This window comes from Panthera tigris, chromosome A3, assembly GCF_018350195.1.
Source record: "Panthera tigris isolate Pti1 chromosome A3, P.tigris_Pti1_mat1.1, whole genome shotgun sequence".
NCBI lineage: Eukaryota > Metazoa > Chordata > Mammalia > Carnivora > Felidae > Panthera > Panthera tigris.
This window is the reverse complement of record NC_056662.1, coordinates 98,672,377-98,686,313: the sequence shown is the minus strand read 5'-3', so window position 1 is coordinate 98,686,313 and position 13,937 is coordinate 98,672,377. Positions and strand designations below refer to the sequence as shown.

Below are 13,937 nucleotides of genomic sequence, written 5' to 3'. Positions count from 1 at the left end.
ACTCTCCTCCTGAGCATCTTCTCCCAAAAACCTGCTCACACCTCTCCATGAGCACTCTTTTTTTTTTGAACTCCTACTACTATGCAAATCTCACATGTCTTGAAATTATTATTTTTCATGTTTGTCTCCCCACTATACTATATGTGCCTCAGAGAGAAGAGCTTCAGATCTTCCATCATCTAGCACAAAACAGATGTTCCAAAAAATGCTTGTTGAATCCATTTGTTGAATGACTGACCACATCCATGAGAAGGTGGAAAAGAGAATGAGAACATATTAATGACAATGTAGAAAAACACCAAGGAAATTCCACCATACATTCTGGGAACATGTGACTCTGAATTACTCACTTGGCATTCAAGAGAATAGAAATTGCTTCCATAACAGTCATGACCATATCTGGGGGCTTTGTAAAAACTCTGATCTCAGATATATCTGCTTTATCTAAGGAATCCAGTGCTTTATTAGCAGCATCAAGTGCAGGTAGAGCTTCTTCAAGGTCTCTTTGAGCATCATCAGCTATTGCTTGGGTCTCTTCAGCTTTCACTTTTGCCGTCGCTTCATCTTCTTGCACAATGCTACGGACCTAGCCATTGAAACACATCTACTTAGGTGGGTTCAATATTTGTTTTTTTCTTAATTTTTAAAAAAATGTTATTATTTATTCTTGAGAGAGAGAGAGAGAGAGAGAGAGAGAGAGAGAGAGAGAGAGAGGCAGAGAGAAAGGGAGACACAGAATCCGAAGCAGGCTCCAGGCTCTGAGCTGTCAGCACAGAGCCCAACGCGGGCTCAAACTCACAAACTGCAAGATCATTCCTTGAGCTGAAGTTGGATGCCTAACTGACTGAGCCACCCAGGCATCCTTCAATATTTGAATTTCAACGTTTAAAAACAAAGCCAATGATAATGAGTCATATTTGCCCCTTTGGATTATACCAATAATGAAAGAGAATTTGCTATGTTGCATTTTATGCCCTCCTTTGTCCATCTTATACGTTGATAGGATAACTGAGCTGAAATTATTGGAACAAACAGTTCCTTCTTTGGAGATGAGTCTGTTCCTTTTTATTTGTGGGGGGTACTTTTCTCACCATCCTCTGTCCACTCATTGGGTTCTCTCATTCTCAGGGAGAATGTATTTATGGAGGGTAGATTTTTTACAACTTAAAAGCATTGCTAGATCTATCACTTAATTATTTTCATTACATATAAAATTAAAAAAATCCAATCTCATGCATGATATATAAGTGATAAGTTGGTGGTCAAAGCCTTCTCGCCCACAATGTTGGTTAACGTAGCATACCTGATCGGCATTTTCTTGATCCACTGCCAATTTTTCCATCAGGGCTTCAACATCTTGTGATTTTTGAAAAAGGATAGGCTCTAAAGCTGAAAGCTCTAATTTCATTTTATCTACTAGTACATTGGTTTCTAATAGCTTCGTGAGACCATTCTTCACCCGGTCACGTGCCTAGATGACAATAAAAATATCTGTTATTAACTATAACTACAAACTGTAAGTTTCCTGGCATCCCTTACTCATGTACTAGAATTTTACATCTACAGAATTGGTAAATCAGTTTGTAATGCTTAAAACTGTGAACATACAGAAATCTTCAGGTAACAGAACTCTAGGAAATGAGCGTGACATTCCCCATGGTGAGTCTGGACCCACGCCCCCTAGTCACAGCAGTTGGCATGTCACTGGACTGTGGGCTGGCTGAGGGCCCCTACTGTATTATTTTTATCCCCTCAGCTGGGCAGCTTGGCAGCATGCTGAATGAACGAGGGACAAATTCAGACAGGAATTCCTGGAGGCCACATATCTAGGAACCTGTTTCCTCAAGATGGGTGGACAGAGCTGAGAACTTGTCAGTGTTCTAGGAGACAGTGTTCTGGGGACTTAGCTCTGGTTGCTGGATCTGAACCCTACTTCCCAGTGGTAAGGAAATTTTGACTAGGATCAATGGGTGGTACCTGGTAGAGGAAACACTGGGAATAACTAGTTTTTGAAGGTGAGTCAGAAAGTCTGGTTCAAACTGACAGGTTTCAAAGTATTTATCAAGTTGTTATACAAAGCATGCATTTATTTACCAGGTAAAAACCCTCTGAAAAATATTAAAAATATCTTAATGGTATATACTTCTATTTTTATTTTGTTTGAAGTGTTGAAAATTTCAGGTTAATAGCCTGAAAGTGGTGATGATGATGGCAGCCACTATTTCCTGAGCACCTCATGTGTGTCAGATCATATTCCAAGTACTTAGCAAACAGTATTTTATTTAAATTCCACAACAATCCAAGGGGTGGATATAGATATTTCTTATTTTATTTTATTTTATTTTATTTTACTTCATTTAAATCCAAGTTAGTTAACATATAGTGTAATAATGACTTCAGGAGTAAAATTTAGTGATTCATCACTTACATATGACACCGAGTGCTCATCTCAACAATTGCCCTCCTTAATGCCCATCACCCATTTAGCTCCTCTCCCCACCCAACACCCCTCTAGCAACCCTCAGTTTGTTCTCTGTATTTAAGAGTCTCTTATGGTTTGCTTCCCTCTCTGTTTTTATCTTATTTCCTTCCCTTCCCCTATGTTCATCTGTTTTCTTTCTTAAATTCCACATATGAGTGAAATGAGATGATATTTATCTTTCTCTGACTGACTTATTTCGCTTAGCATAATACACTCTAGTTCCATCCATGTTGTTGCAAATGGCAAGATTTCATTCTTCTTGATCACCGAGTAATATTCCATTGTATACATATACCACATCTTTATCTATTCGTCAGTTGATGGATATTTGGGCTCTTTCCATACTTTGGCTATTGCTGATAGTGCTGCTATAAACATTGGGTTGCATGTGCCCCTTTACATCAGCATTTTTGTATCCTTTGGGTAAATCTAGTAGTATAATTGCTGGGTCATAGGGTAGTTCTACCCTTATTTTCTTTTTTTCTTTTTTTAAATGTTTTTTAATGTTTATTTATTCTTGAGAGAGAGAGAGAGAGAGAGAGAGAGAGAGAGAGAGAGAGCGCATGAACAAGGGCGGGGCAGAGAGAGAGAGGGAGACACAGAATCCGAAGCAGGCTCCAGGCTCTGAGCTGTCAGCATAGAGTCCAATGTGGGGCTTGAACTCATGAACTGTGAGATCATGACCTGAGCCAAAGTTGGATGCTCAACTGACTGAGCCACTCAGGCGCCCCTCTATCCTTATTTTCTACTAAGACCTAGTGAAGTTACTAGGTCAATGTGCTCAAGGTTGTGTAGCAAGAAAGAGGCAGAACATAAGTTGTATATAGCCTGGCTGACACTGAAGTCCTTACTCTTTAAAAAAAAAAAATAGATATCTATCTATATCTATCTATCTATCTATCTATCTATCTATCTATCTATCTATCTATCTATCTAGAGAAGACAGCAAGCATGACCAGGGGAGGGGCAGAGAGAGAGGGAGAGAGAAATAATCCCAAGCAGGCTCCACACTGTCAGCATGGAACCTGATGTGGGGCTTGAACCCATGAACCGTGAGATCATGACTTGAACTGAAACCAAGAGTCAGTTACTTAACTGACTGAGCCACCCAGGTGCCCCTGAAGTCCTTGCTCTTAATGGGAAATACTGACACACGATAGATCAGCAAACTCCATCTCTACTGCTTAACAAAAGGTTCTTATTAAATACTACAGAGATGTCTAATTCACTGCTTACCTTTGATGCTCACTACTACTGAGGCACACTCATGTAAATGACAGTACAAAAAATATAAATATCAAGGAAGGGGAAGGTCTTTGGGCTGACAGCATGAGACACTTTTTTTGTCTGCTGTGGGTTGGTAAGGGCACATGTCAGGATAGAGAAGGCTCCAGCGGGTAAGATGGTATGTAGATCTTCCACTCATTCTGGCAAGTTTTGACTTCAAGCAAAAAAAAAAAATTTTTTTTTGATAATATTAAACTTACTGAAACCAACTGCTTCTTTTTTTCACTCAGCATAGTCAGGAAAAGATTGATGAGTTCCAGGTAGGAGGTGGGCGTTGTGTAGTACCGTCTCCGGAGCTCCATGTAGTAGCGTTCTGCCATATTGGAGACGCTCAAGTGAATGTTCACACACATGAGGGAAAGCTTTTCTTTCATTTCTTCTTTTCCAGCATCAACGCTGGAGAAAAATGTCTTTGATACAGAAAGAAGTGCTTCTCTAGGCCACTGTAAATAAAGATATAATTTGGAAAATCGGTTGCTCATTTCTACAGTGTACATTTTAACAAGTAAGAAAATGTATTTCTTTGGAACTCTTCCTTGCTTTGTCCCCCATTTTACCTAACTAACTCCTCCTCATGTCTATAATATTTAATGAACTGAATGGCTGGGTTCACTAGAGGGGGGTCTGGGTCTGCATTTTCTATCTGCACACTGCCTGGCACTTGAAAGTTGTTCAACCAGTATTTGTTAATTGAATGAATATATGATTGGGTGTATTCGTAATAATTCCATGAATACAATCACATACAATACGAGGACCTCATGTCCTTACTCTGTTTATTACGCAGGTCCATTACATCATGCAGGACTTCGGGTCCATCATTATAATCACCCTCCTCTTCGCCTCAACTTCTTTGCTTCTTTCTTGTTTCTTTGTGCTCACCTGAAACTTGGTCAAATACAACTCTCTGTTACCCCATGTCTGTGACTGTGTAGTGGAGCATGGCTAGAGAGAAACACACAACCATGCCGATTGGCCTCACTTTAAATTTGTGACAGCTGGCTTGAGTGGGTTCTTGGTGCAGCCCATAAGTGCTTCTACAGACTGCTAACACTTCCTCTTTCCACTTCATTCCCAGCTGATGACCTTGCTTCCCACATCACCAAAGGAAACAGAAGCAAAGAAAACAGAACTTAAGCATGCTCTCACCCCCACATCTATCCATCTCCCTCTCTCTGTGCTCATATACTCTGCCCTCCTTCCTGTTTCTCTGGGCTACACTGTGCATGCTCCCTGCGGAGACCAGCCCCTGCACTGATGACTCAATCCCATCTCTTCTTGCCTACGCATTGGCATTGGCTCCATCAACAGATTTCTTTTCTGGATCGTTTCTAGCAGCACACATATGTGTTATTTGTGTTTCCCACTTAAAAACACTTTTCACTTCATGTACCCCTGTAGCTACTAGCCATCTCTTGGTGTTCTTTCGGGGAAAAACTCCTTGAAAGAGTTGCCTACGTTCACTGCCTGATTCCTCTCCTCTCTTCTCTCTTGAACCTTCTCCTCATCACTCCACTGAAACCGCTCTTGTCAAGATGACCAATAATTTCTACATTGCTAAATTCAATAGTCTCCTCTTCCTTTAGAAATTCTGTTTCGCCTTTGTTCAATGACTATCATAGTTATCCCTTGTATATGAGTAAATTCCTAGTGGGCTTTAAAGCCAATGCAGGTACACCTGAGTTATTCTTGGACAATGTGTTACCCCTTTAAAACCAAGTGAATCCATCTTCCCAAAGAGGTATCCTGGGATGTCACCAACCTGGACAAACCAATCAATAGTGCAGCAGTTCACAAGGGATGGGAACATTCGGCACCGGGACCGGAAGGCCTCCCCCACAGGGCTCATACAGAGAACGATGTGCAGCTTCTGACGGACTCTGCTGATAAAGTGCTGAAACACCTAACAAAAGATATTTTTCAATTTAAAATAAGGGTGAAGTAACAATGACAACAAGTGTTAGCTACTGCCTCTGGGTCTACCAATATCAGATAAAACTGGCGTTAGTGTAGTAGATATGTGAACTGTTTTTTTCAATGTCCGTTCCGACCCCTCTGGAAAGATTAAAAATGACATTTTGCGGACTCCATTGCAACTAGGGTTCTGGATGTGATGTAGGTCCTTCTCATCAGTGTATTTAAGGAGGCTCCTAGAATAAAGTGGAGAGAGGTATTCATACAGGTTTTTGCTTTGGGGTAGAAGGCACGGGAAGAAAGAGAGACGGGGCAAGGTAGCCACTATGTGTGCAGGTGCAGAGTCTAGCAGAAGGGGCGTGGACCCGGAAAACTATCTCTGATGTGGCTCCTTATTTCCACTGCTTTCTGACCTGGCTGGGGTCACGTGGCTTTGGAGCTGGCAGCTGAAGCAGCAACATGCTGATCGGTTCAGTGGCTTCCTGCTTCAGCAGCTTCCCTGACCGCTGACATCTACCAATTGCATCTCATGTTCGTTCTGAGGAATTTAGCCTAGAGTCCCTCTCTTGGGCTCTCAGTGATTCTGTGTTCCTCAGATAAAGCCCTTTCTGCTTACGTCAGCTGAAGTAGACCCTGCTGTCTGTACTTAGAAGCCCTGACCTAGCAGAAGAGATCTCACGAAAGGATACAGAAGAAAACACATAAGAATGGTCAAAAAAATTAAAGGTGTAGAAGCAAGGGGAAACACTAGGGTAGACCGATGGCAGTGCACAGAATCTAGCACCGTGGTGGAGAAACGGGAGAGGACAGGAGCTGGGTTGTTTCTGAGATGGGGCTGGCTGGGGAGAGGTGGGGGAATCCATTTCTGTTTTAGGTGCTATAACCTTGCGAATAGGCAAGGGGATCCAAAATACTGGATTCCTCAGGCAGGGCACTGAGGACGTGTGAAATACATCTGTGTTTAAAGAAGGATAAGGCAAACTGTCCTGTTTGGACAAGGCTCTGACATCCATGGGGCAGTAGGGATTCTATTTTCTGCTTCTCACTGATCTCTCTGGAAGTCTGGTGTAGCAATGCTTCGAATGTAGGAAGTAAAATACATAGAATTACAAAGGAAGACAATTATATTCGGGGCAAAAATCCATCCATGGACTCCTCAAAGGGAGATGTAGATCATTAAAAGAAAAAGAAAAAAAGGCTAACACAACTTTGTGTTTTAGTAAAGCCTATCACCATTGTGTCCTACCTCATCTCTATTCCCCTCGGAAATTCCTACTTCTTTCGCTCGTGGTCTGGTGGCTGCTAAAACCTGTTCCAGCTCATCCTTTTCAAATAAATTGGGCACTTCACCGGAGTTCAGGATGTTATTTATATCTTCTAGGAATTCTTCTACTACAATCTGTGGAAGAAAGCAGAGTGATCGTTGTAATTCACTCAACCAGTTTAGATTTTTTATTTATTACTTGTAAATTGTAAAGCAAATATTCAATCAAAATCCACATTGAGTTAATTTTATCTTTAAGAGAAAATAATATTAAAAATTAGAATCTTAATATTTTAATATAGAAGTAATTGATTTTTCCTTTTTCCTTTCTGTTTTGTTTCTTAAAAGGCATTGGTCTTTTACATGGTTCAAGTAATACGTGTAAACATTTTATATTCTGCCCTCTTTCAGCTAACTTTTCTCATAAATATGTATCCATGGCTCTGTACAGTACTTATCGTATAGCATAACATACTATAGAGCTGATGTGCCACATTTTCCCATAGACTTAAATGGTCCACAGTTTTGTTTACATTTAAGAACATATGTAGGACTATAATTTTCCCCAGTTGTGTTATTTCCTGGGGATAAACTCCCAGGAGGGAGACTAGCCATTAAAATGCATGAATAGTTTCTGGATTTTGAAAGATTTTAAATTTCTCATTCAACTCAAATGATTCATGATTCATGAACCTTTAACATTTATTTTTACAAGGTTAGGGAGTATAAATGTTTGCTTTGGGAGAATTTAATTTCCATTTCTTTGATTATTAGCAAGGGCAAATGTGATTCCACATTTACCATTTTCCATTAAAATATATGTTCAGGGGTGTCTGGGTGGCTCAGTTGGTTGTGTCTGGCTCTTAGTTTTGGCTCAGGTCATAATCTCACAATTTGTGAGATCAAGCCCCATGTTGGGCTCTGTACTGACAGCTCACAGTCTCGCTCATAAAATAGATAAATAAACTTTACAAGATCGGTTCAAACTGTAATCATTTATATATTGGAGTTTACTTTTAAATTTGAATGAGTAATTTTCATATTACAAAATAAACCTTTGCCTCTAATAATTGATGCAAATATTAAAAATCTATCATTTATCCTTTTGTTTTAGTTAACTTTTTAGTTTTAAAAAAGTTTGGGTCCTATTATTTAACTATGACAAAGTATCTGTTACTTTATTTTCTTCATTTGTAACTTTTTGTTTTTTTCTTAAAGTTGGAATAATTGTGTCTTGTTAATTTTCCCCAAGAGCAAACACTAGTTCTTTGTCATAATTTACTTATTTCTACCTTTATCTTATTATTTGCTTTTTTTATTTTTGCTCTTCCTTGTGACCTTTATTTTCCTAAAATTTTAAGTCAACTAATTTAAGTAGCTTCTTTTTCTATTTAATGTTTATTAATTTATTTTGAGAGAGAGAGAGAGAAAGAGTGCATATGCACATGAGCCACACGAGTGGGGGAAGGGTAGAAAGAGAGGGAGAGAGAGAGAATCCCAAGCAGGCCCCATGCTGCAGGACAGAGCCTGGACATGGGGAGGGCTCAATCTCATGAACTGTGAGATCATGACCTGAGCCGAAATCAAGAGTCAGAAGCTTAACTGACTGAGCCGCCCGGGTGCCCCTAATTTATGTAGTTTCTAATTTTTTATTCAATTCTATAAATTTAATCCTAAGAACTGTTTGGTTGCATCACACAGATTTCTATGTATATTAAGTTCATTTCCTTGTTCTCTAAAATAGAGATTTAAATTCTGATGTTCTTGACTCAGGAATTCTTTATATAAATGTTTTAAAGTGCTGAGCCACATCATTAATTTCCCTTTGATTAGAGCATGGACAAAGGATGTTATCAGCACAGTTTATGCTTTTTTGAATTTATTGAAAATCTGTTTAAACCTAACATATGGCCAATTTTTGTAAACCTTCAGTAGTACTAGAAAATATTTACTTTCTTTGTAAAATATAATTATAGTATATAGCCATCAATTCCAGCTTAGAAATTATATTCTTCATATTATTTAAACATACTTATTTCTACTTTGTATTTGCTAGAAATAGCAAATTAAACTCTATTTTTAACATCTTGCTTGTCTCAACTTCTCATATTTATAATAGTTATATATATATATATATATATATATATATATATACATGCATATATACACACATTAATTTTAGTTATTATGGTTATGTTTACTCTCCATTAGCATAGAACATTTGAGATTGATTGGGGCTTTTAACAGAGTGTAATAGCCTTTTGTTTGCTTAAAGTGGAGCAAGACAGTCTGATCTTATTTTTGGAGTTTTAAAAGCAACATTAAGCTTATATAAAAATATTTTAATATCAGAGTAATAAGAAACTACTGATGAGCACAACTAAGAAAATAAAAAACAATAACTCACAATCCCATGACCCAGACAGTTTCAAATTGTATATATGGCATATTTGTTTAGATATATATTAAAACAAAGAACCTATATGGTAGATGATTTGTATATGTGTTATGATGTAACAACACATCATAAACGTTTTTCACATTAATTAATGTGTATATTTCTATAAAGTAATTTTAATTTTTTTTACAGTGTCCTATTGTATAATTATACCACAAATAACTTGTGAATAATAAGGCTATTTCAGATTAACTGTTATTTTATTTTATTTTAATTTTTAAAGTTTATTTATTTTGAGAGAGAGAGAAAGCATGCACGCACACATGTACAAGCAGGGGAGGAACAGAGAGAGAGGGAGAGAAAACCTTAAGTTGGCTCCATGCTGTCAGTGTGGAGTCCAATGACTCACTCAGTTTCGCCTATCATGAGATCATGTCCTGAGCAGAAATCAAGAGTTGGATGCTTAAAGACCAACTAGGCCACCCAGATACCCCATTATTTTAAAATACTGCAATAGATATTCTTGCACATACAACTTTGTATGCAGCTGTAATTATAAGTAAGAGTAATTTAAGGAATTTATCTACATATTGCTACTACCTTCTAGAAGATTTTGCTAATTCACTGGTGAGTTCTATGCAAGGCCTGTTTTCCGACATCTTTGTCAACAATGAATATTATGATTTTTAACCTTTGTCAATGTGCAAGGCCAACCCCTGGCATTTATCTTTACTTAAATTTCTTTGGTTACTGGGAAGGCTGAACATTTTTCAGGTCTTTAAAGCCCTTGAATTCTTTTTTTAAAGGAACTTTCTATTTGCATTTTATTACATTTTTATATTTCTTCTATTGATGGGCTTGTCTTTTCCTTTTCATTTGAAAAAGACTGTATTTGTATTTATTTTCCAGCTTTATCGAGATTTAATGGACATATAACATAGTATAAACTTAAGGCATACAATGTATTGATTTGTTATATTTACATATTGCAACATGATTACCACTATAGAAGCGTTAGTTAACATTTCCATCACATCATATAATTACCATTTCTTTGTTTTGTGGTGCAAACATTTAAGATTTACTCTCTTAGCAACATTAAAGTACATAATACATTATTTTTTTAAATTTTTTATTTTATTTATTTTTTTTCAATATATGAAGTTTATTGTCAAATTGGTTTCCATACGACACCCAGTGCTCATCCCATATAATACATTATTGTTAACTATAGTCACCATGCTGTACATTAGATCCTTAGAACTTAATGCATCTTATAACTGGAAGTTTGTACCCTTTGACCAACCTCTCACCATTTTCTGCATCCCCCAGCCCCTGGTAACCACTATGCTTTCTGTTTCCATGAGTTTGGCTTTTTTTACATCCTCATGTAAGTGATATCATAGAGTATTTGTCTTTCTCTGTCCACTATTTCATTTAGCATAATGCCCTCAAGGTTTATCCATGTTGTTGTAAGCAGCAGGATTTCCTTCTGTCTCATGACTAATACTCCATTATGTGTATGTGTATGTATATGCCATATCTTCTTTATCCATTCATCTATTGATGGACACTTAAGTTGTTTCCATATCTTGACTATTGTGAATAATGTTGCAATAAACATAGGAGTTCAGATATCTCTATGAGATCCTGTTTTCATTTCCTTTGTATATATACCCAGGAGTGGGATGGCTGGATGATATGGTAGTTCTGGAACCTCCATATTTTAAGTGTTTGAGGAACCTCCATATTATTTTCCATAGTGACTGCACCAATTTACATTCCCACCAATAGTGCATAGGGTTCCCGTTTCTCCACATCCTTGCCAATGCTTGTTCTCTCTTGTCTTTTTGATGATAGCCATGGTAGCTATCTTTGTATGTTTCTAGGATTTTATCCATTTCTTCGGGGTTATCTAATTTATTGGCATAAATTGTGTGAGGTGACATCTCATTGTGGTTTTGATTTACATTTCCCTGATGATTACTGATGTGGAGTATCTCTACTTTTCTTTTAATTTTTAAAAATGTTTATTCATTTTTTGAGACACAGAGAGATAGAACACAAGCAGGGGAGGGGCAGAGAGAGAGGGAGACACAGAATCCATAGCAGGCTCCAGGCTCTGAGCTGCCAGCACAGAGCCTGATGCGGGGCTTGAACCCACAAACTGTGAGATCATGACCTGAGCTGAAATTGATGCTTAACCGACTGAGCCACCCAGGCACCCTGGAGCATCTTTTCATGTACCTGTTGGCCATGTGTATGTCTTCTTTGGAAAAATGTCTATTCAGATCCTCTGCCCATTTTCTTAAATTGAATTTTTTTTGCTATTGATTTGTATGAGTTCTTTATATATATTTACTTATAATGGGTCTCAGAGTGGCCCTGTTTGGCTTTAACCTATTGAATCTGGATGTCCATTTCTCTCCCCAGGTTTGGAAAGTTTTCAGCCATTATTGCTGTAAATATACTTTCTGTTCCTTTTTCTTTCTTTTCTTCTGGAATTCCCATGATTGGGAAATTATTTCTTTTCATTATGTCCTAAAGGTCTTGTAAACTTTTTCATTCTTTTTTCTTTTTGCCTCTCTGACTGGATAATTTCAAACATCCTGTCTTTTAAGTGATTGATTCTTCTGCATGATCAAATCTGCTTCTGAAGCTCTCCATTAAATTTTTTTGCTCAGGATTTGTTTGGGTTTTTTGATGGTTTCTTTTTCTTTGTTCACCTCCTTGTTCTGTTCATGCATTGCTTTTCCCATTTTTGTTTAGTCATCTGTGTGTTCTTATAGTTCACTAAATTTCTTTAAGAGGATTATTCTGAATTCTTTGTTTGACAGTTCATAGATCTCCATTTATTTAGTATTTAGAGTCAGTTAGTGGGGCTCTATTCATTTTCTTTGGTGTCATGATCCTTGATTCCTTACTTTGGTATCTGCACATTTGAGTAAGTGGTCTCCTCTTCGAGACTTTATAGGTTTGCTGTGACAGAGGCAGTTCTTCACCACTCTGCTTAGTTTGGGTTTCTGGACATGTCAGCTAGTAATCCTTGAGCAGGTGGGACTTGCTGTCAGGGTCTACTTGGGGGCAAGGCCACTGCCCAAGCTCTGAGGTTGGGGGTGGGGTGTTGCTGGGTGAGAATAGTTGGATAGGACGCTGACTTGGTTCTCTGCCCAAGCAAGGCTGTAGGATGGGCTGTGTGTTTGCCTAGATTCTGTGGTCTGGCTTCCTAGATGGTTGGGACTGTATACTATACTCAGCAGCAGGTAAGGCTATGAATTAGCTTCCTCTCCTGGTAGGGCCGCAGAGTGGGTCCCAAGGCTTGCATGGCTCATTGTTTGGGAACCTAACTCAAGCAAGGCTGTGTACTGACCAGATGAAACCACTGGTTTTGCTTTGTAGACAGGGAGCAGGGCTGTTGGATGGGCCAGGCAGGTTCCCTGGTCAGGTGGGCTAAAAGCTGTGTTCAGCAATGGGTGGAGGCACAAATCAGTTTCTCCACCAGGGTGGAGCAAGAGAACTGGCTCCAGTGCCAGAAAGGCACTTTCTTTGTGGTCTTGACTCAGGCCAACCTGTGCCCCCAAGTCCCCTTTCTGTATGGGGCCACTGGCTTTGCTCTGCGGATGATCAGCTCTGCTTGCTCTACTTTTCACTTGATCGTTGCTGGTCTATACAACTTCCCAGGCATTCAGGCCAAGCTTTCCAGTTGGGCAGGGGTGGGAGTTACACCCCAGTGGTGTGTAGGGCTATGACTCAGCTCCTCTGCCTGGGTGCGGTGGGGGAGCTCCAGGGCCAGCAAGGCTCTTTGTTTGAGGACCTTGAATCAGGAAGCCCTGGATTCTGCTGAGTTCCCTGGTCATACTGCACAAAACTGCTGGCTGGGACTACTGTTTGGGCATTGCAGGTAGGAACTCAGACTGCCAAGAGCCAGGTGTTGGGGGTTGCAAGCCCACGCTGCCTTCTCCACCACAATCTGATTTTCTGCGGTCAAGTCCTTCAGGTTTCCCTGAGATCCCTGTGATGTGAGACTGGAGTGGAATACACAAGAAGTGACCCACAATGCAAGGGGAGCTGGATGTTCCCCCCAGACTCTCTCTTTCCACTGGAGGAACTGTAGGCTCAGGGGAGACCTCTTGGGGTGGTGGTGTGCTGGCTTGGGGGAGGGGAATGTGATCAGTCTGTGGCTGCTCCACTTACCCTTCTAATGTGGTCTGTCTTGGTCCCTGTGGTGCAGGGAGTGGTTCAGCCTCTGCCCTGTGTCCTAGGGTTCCCTCAGTGGTGTCTTGTCCATGAATAACTATTGTAGGTTGTTCATGTGAGGGAGAGTGATGTCAGGAATGACCTATATTGTGATCTTGGTGATGTCATTCTCCATCATTTTGTTCATGTATTATTTTCCTGCTATAGTTAAATTGTTTACATGTGTTCTCTTGTAGCTCTCTGAACATCTTTAGAGTAATTGTTTAGAGTTCTTTGTGCGACAATGCCTGGGTCTCCATATCTTTGGGGCCGGTTACTGGAGGCTTACAGTATTTCTTTGGTGGGGTCGTGTTTCCTTGGTTCTTCATGATATCTGTAGCCTTATGTAGGTGTAT

General features: G+C 39.3%; 1 protein-coding gene across 1 annotated transcript in view; it reads right to left on the bottom strand.

The window, feature by feature from the left end:
- The window catches only part of DNAH6 (dynein axonemal heavy chain 6), a 242,664-nt gene that overhangs the window by 70,153 nt on the left and 158,574 nt on the right, over positions 1–13,937 (bottom strand). The window contains exons 47-51 of the mRNA XM_042981846.1: positions 6,930–7,082; positions 5,532–5,672; positions 3,970–4,212; positions 1,304–1,471; positions 351–586 (exon numbers count right to left, since the gene is read on the bottom strand). Of these exons, the coding sequence (XP_042837780.1) occupies positions 351–586; positions 1,304–1,471; positions 3,970–4,212; positions 5,532–5,672; positions 6,930–7,082 (941 nt within the window). The remainder of the gene's footprint in view (positions 1–350; positions 587–1,303; positions 1,472–3,969; positions 4,213–5,531; positions 5,673–6,929; positions 7,083–13,937) is intronic.